Below are 4,699 nucleotides of genomic sequence, written 5' to 3'. Positions count from 1 at the left end.
GTGCGGCCACACAACCCCATCCTGAGCGCGGAGGGCACCGTGATTGGTAGGTGGACCCGGGCGGCTGGAGCTCTGTCCCTTCCCGGGAGGTGGGGACACCGGCCTGTCAGGTGGTGCTGACACGCGGTCTCTGCCCACAGGCGCCGTGACCAGCGGCTGCCCCTCGCCCTGCCTGAAGAAGAACGTGGCCATGGGCTATGTGCCCCCCGAGTACAGCCAGCCGGGCACCCAGCTCCTGGTGGAGGTGCGGCGGAAGCAGCAGGTGGCTGTGGTCAGCAAGATGCCCTTCGTGCCCACAAACTACTACACCCTGAAGTGAGGATGGCTGGGGGCGGGGCCCTCCACTGCAGGGCATTCTACAAGGGCTAGTCAGGAAGCTGAGGCAGGACACGTGGGTAGGTGGCGAGGGTATAGGCTAGTTCTGGTTGTGGGCGGGACACACCACCTATACCCCCTCACCCTGTGCCACTTCAAGACCGATTTCTTAGTGACGGACCAGCTCACCAATGTCTTGTTTCTGCCCACGCTCCCGCGGGCCCACTCTTGCCTGCTGAGGGCTGAGAAGCATCAGTCCCCGCATTTCCTCTCTGCCGGGTGCTGCCTGTGCCTCAAAGGCTCACCTTTAGGAGGATCGAGCTGCCCAGCCTACCTCACAGGGTTCTCACACTTCCAAGGACATGACCTTGGGCAGTGCCAGCCACCTCCTCTGGTTTACTTCTCATGAATGCAAACTGCTGCCTCTCCCTGGGCAGCACTGATTCCTGACTCGGAGGCTTGGCTCAGGAGGGCTGCTGCGCCCGTGTGCAAACTCGGGGATGGCTGAGGGGCACAAGTTGGCCCAGCCTGCTGCCCAGCGGCAAGCCAGCCAGGCTCACCACTGTTCTGAGCCCAGGGCTGCTGTAGGGCAGGCTGGGCCTCCTCCTGGGCTTGCCTTCGCCTGGCCTGACCTGTGCCCCTGTGGCCTGTTACTGGACGCCACTGACTCCTAAAAAATAAACGAGCTTCCTTCTTGCCAGAGTCTAGCTTCACTGTCCTTTGCCCACAGGGTTCCTGGGGTGCCAGCCTGATGCTTGCTTCCTGGCCTCTGGGACAGGCTCAGGGGTGCCCCTAGAGAGGGGCAGGTCTATAAGGACTAATGGGATAGTGCCCGTGTTGGGCACCCTGCACTACTTTACGGAGCTGGCATCAACCCCCCAACTTCGCAAGTCATTAAATTCTGGGTGCTGAGGGGCAACAGCCCTGGGGTATTCCCTCGCTTCCCGTGCACGCACGCCCTTGTCCTGTCTGAATAACCACACAGCTGATGCACTTCCATGTTTAATAGCCACGAACTCAGTTGAGCCTCGAGTGGAATGCGACCCCGACTCTGTGTGGTGGCGTCAGTGGGTCACCTGGGGCTGCCAGACCATCACCCCGCGGCAGACGGTGTCTGGGCAGTAAGCACCGGGCAGGAGCTCAGCACCCTGTGCAGGCGGTCCAGGCACAGGCTGCCAGATGGCGATGTGACACCGACAGGGGGGCAGGCAGACGGCCCGGAGGCAGGTCTAGGCCACACTGCCTTCGGGAACTGGCCTTGCCGCCCATCCCTTTGGCAGGCCCCCTGGCCTACTTGGGAAGGGGCAGGCCTGCTTCGCCTGTGGCTCTGCCCTCTTAAAAGTTCTTGGGGGCTGAGATGGCGCTAGTGGGGAGGACCTGAGCCCGCGAGCTGCTCTTAGGACGAAGCTCCTGTGGTTCCAGGTCAAGATGGGAAGTGATGAGGCTGCGGCCGGGGCTGCCCTGTGCTAACTGCTTAGGATCCCGAGGAGGGGCAGGGGACAGACCCACCACCCGGGGCGCTTAGCACTGAAGTGTTGGGGGTGGGAAGTCACCCTGGGGCTCAGCCTCTTCCAGGCACCCAGCTTCCCTCCAAGGATTGGGAGGAATATGAGGATGATGCTCAGGATAAGAGTTTCCATAGCCTGGCTCACACCTGGAGAGCTCTGGATGTGACCGGAAGCTAGGTGTTTGGTGCCTCCATGTCTGGATGGTGCCAGCTGCCCCCTGCCTTACTTATACTTGAATGGCCAACTAAGTACCCACAGAGTATAAGGCTGTGTCCAGGCCAAGATTCCTGGGTCCCTGCCAACACAGCAAAACCAAATTCAGAAAACCTATGGTTTAAGTGGAAACAGACTTCCCTTGCAAATCCCAGAGCAAGTCAACCTCAGGCTTCGTGAGGGACAAATCCCTGTGGGTCAGCTCCCAGGGGGATGGGAAGAGGGACAGGAAAAAGCCAAGACAGGAAATGGGCTGCTGGCCTTCCTAACCCAGAGGCTTCTACACTGACCCGAGAGAGCAGCATGCCTGCTCTCCTTAAGGCACCAGATCAGGGGAGAGAACTCTTTCCCGGCCCAGTGCCTGGGCTGCTGGAGGAAATGCCCAGGGCAGTGGGGGCCCAACTCCACAAGCACTGGGGTACTCCCTACCCCCCAACCCTGACGCCCCTGCAGTCATCCCTGGGGCCTGGGCAGCAGTAGGACCCAGTGTGGGAGCCGGCAGACCCGGAGATGTCCCTGGAGACCCCTCTGCTGCCTCCCTTATTCTCTGTGGGTTTTGAGAGGCTCGTTTGCTGCTGTCTCCCTGAAGGTGATGGAGAGAAGAGAGGGTTAGTCAGCCGGCAGCACAACAGTCCCTGACGTTGGTTTCTCCTGCTCCTGGGGCTGAGTGGAGCTCAGTAGAGCCACACCACAACCCAAACCTCTCTGAGCTCCCACAGCCCACCCTGGGCCCACCACCTTGCCCCGACAGACCCATTCTCCCTCCTGGTCCCCACCTCAGGAGGGAACTTCCATCCTTCCCCGTTTGCCCGAGGAAAAAGCCTGGGCAGTGCAGGTCTCCTAATTGACCCCTTGCCCTCTCTAATTGGACCCCTTTATGTACTTGCCACAAAGCAGGCAGATGAAAAAGCAAATTAGATTAGCCATGGTCCCATGTGACTCAGTCCTTCAATAGATCCCAAAAGTCTAGGCCAGGGGTGGGGACCTTTTCTCCTGCCCAGGGCCATGTGGGTATTTATAACACCTTTCACAGGCCATACAAAATTATCAACTTAAAAATTAGCCTGCTCTGCTTGGTCAAATACTTGACGTTCCCCACCCCTGGCCAGGGCTCTGCGGGTCCCTCCAGGCCTTCACGTTGGAGCTCCAGCATTACAGCCTTGTCTATTCCTCCAACATGTCACCTTGTTCTTGCCTCTGGGCCTATTTGAGCCATTGTCAGCCTTTGCCCTCAGCTTAAGTGTCTTTCTTAAGAGAAACCTCTAACCACCCCTGCACTGCTCCCCCACCCCCCTTCAAACCTCTGGCTCCCCTGTAAGCAGGGCCTGGGTTAACCTTGTTCTCTGGTCCCTGCCAGGTGGTGGGAGCCCAGAGATTAGCTGAAAGAATGCCCTGACGACTGGGCCCATGTTTCACAGATGAGCAGGTTGATCCTGATGAGGCAGTGCAGGAAGGACAGAGGCCCTGCCTTTCCAGCGGCGGGGCTTGCAGTGAAGTGCAGTGCCAGGCACTTGCCATTTCATCTCTGAAACTGTGAATGACACGGTCCAGCCCACAGGGTGCTGAACAGCAAACTGATGACGGACTGTTCCGACATCCTGGCCACCTGAAACCTAAGCTCTACTGGCTGATCTCCGAGCTTCCGGAAAAGGCCACTAAGATGGAGGACTCGGGCCCTGAGAACTCCCCTCCCCAGCCCCCAGCACAGGAGTGTCCCTCTGCCTGCCTAGCACGGGGTTGAGATGGGAACAGATTTACTCACCACGAAGGGAAATGCGTGGAGCCATCGGGTGTGGATCCGTTCTGGCCGCCCAGACCTGGGGGCAGGAACACATCCAGAGCTGCAGCGGGCCGAGTTGGGGGTCTGAGCAGGCCTCAGCCCAGGCAGGTTAGAGGCTAGTGGTGATTGGTGGGTCTGGTGGGGGCCCTAAGGGACTAGTGCATTGTCTGGTGAGGGCTCAAAGAAAGAGTTATAACGAGATGAGTGGATACAGGCGTTTCTTGCGTGAAATGGTATGTTGGCATGGATCAGAGGACAGCGTTAAGTTGCAATACGGTTCTTAGGGGACCAATGGTCGTCTAAGGGGGTTCTGGGGAGCCCAACGGTACATCCCGCTGGGTGTGAGGGCGGCCAGTCCACGGAGGTTGGCGGGGGGCCTCACCTGGGCGATGGTACAGCCCGGTCACCGTGCTCCCGTAGAACCCCCACGCCAGCTGGATGCACAGGAGACTTAGCACCAACCACAGCAACAGCAGCTTGAAGAGGGTCACACGCATGTCCTGCGCCTCCCACTCCCGCAGAAACTCGCTGCCCAGGGCGCCCAGAGCGCCCAGCGCCGTGGCCGGCAGCGCCTGCAAGGACTGCCCAGACCAGGACTCCGCCATGACGGACCCGCGCCCCACCCGGAGGGCTGTCACCTTAGCCCCCACTGCGCAGGCGTCTGGTCTTCCGGGGCCAAGCCCGCTGGGCGCACGCGTAAACCGAGGCAGAACGAGCCCAACTCGCCTGCGCGCAGAGTTGGCAGTTTGGGAGGGGTAGCAGGGCCGCGCACGCGCACCAAGCACCGCCCCGCGCGCTTACAGGCCGGGTGACTCGGGGAGCACAAAATAGCAACCAGGTCTTTTATAGCCCCCGAGTTCCCGTGATGCCTCGCGCGGCTGCC

At 60.2% G+C, this 4,699-nt stretch overlaps 1 protein-coding gene and 1 long non-coding RNA gene across 5 annotated transcripts; one reads left to right on the top strand and one right to left on the bottom strand.

The window, feature by feature from the left end:
• Window positions 1-1,017, top strand: LOC106725963. The gene is made up of 2 exons (XR_001361977.1): window positions 1-46; window positions 141-1,017. It is a non-coding gene; the product is annotated as an uncharacterized LOC106725963 (long non-coding RNA).
• Window positions 1,018-1,304: 287 nt separating this feature from the next.
• TCTA (T-cell leukemia translocation altered) lies at window positions 1,305-4,693 on the bottom strand. 4 transcript variants are annotated; one of them, XM_014538956.1, is made up of 5 exons: window positions 4,199-4,693; window positions 3,799-3,877; window positions 3,372-3,567; window positions 2,412-2,619; window positions 1,305-2,374 (listed from the first exon to the last, which is right to left on the bottom strand). In XM_014538956.1, the coding sequence occupies exons 1-5, from the start codon at window positions 4,419-4,421 to the stop codon at window positions 2,235-2,237; spliced, it is 846 nt and encodes a 281-aa protein (XP_014394442.1). In that variant the 5' UTR covers window positions 4,422-4,693; the 3' UTR covers window positions 1,305-2,234. The 4 variants fall into 4 exon arrangements, with proteins under 4 accessions (XP_014394442.1, XP_014394443.1, XP_005865428.1 ...); XM_014538957.1 differs by having other exon boundaries at window positions 1,305-2,619; XM_005865366.2 differs by lacking the exon at window positions 3,372-3,567 and having other exon boundaries at window positions 1,305-2,619; window positions 4,199-4,692.
• Between the last annotated feature and the right edge of the window lie 6 nt (window positions 4,694-4,699).

Source organism: Myotis brandtii, unplaced genomic scaffold (genome assembly GCF_000412655.1).
Source record: "Myotis brandtii unplaced genomic scaffold, ASM41265v1 scaffold207, whole genome shotgun sequence".
NCBI classification, from domain to species: domain Eukaryota; kingdom Metazoa; phylum Chordata; class Mammalia; order Chiroptera; family Vespertilionidae; genus Myotis; species Myotis brandtii.
The sequence above is the reverse complement of the archived record's forward strand: the minus strand, read 5'-3'. Positions and strand labels throughout refer to the sequence as shown.

What these genes read in the sequence shown, in the direction of transcription:
- TCTA (XM_014538956.1), bottom strand. Translation starts at nt 4,421, where the DNA reads ATGGCGGAGTCCTGGTCTGGGCAGTCCTTGCAGGCGCTGCCGGCCACG. An exon ending in TCCACGCATTTCCCTTCGTG is followed by an intron (nt 3,568 to 3,798) that starts GTGAGTAAATCT and finishes TGTCATTCACAG; the next exon opens with TTTCAGAGATGAAATGGCAA. An exon ending in GGCAGGGACCAGAGAACAAG is followed by an intron (nt 2,620 to 3,371) that starts GTTAACCCAGGC and finishes CATCACCTTCAG; the next exon opens with GGAGACAGCAGCAAACGAGC.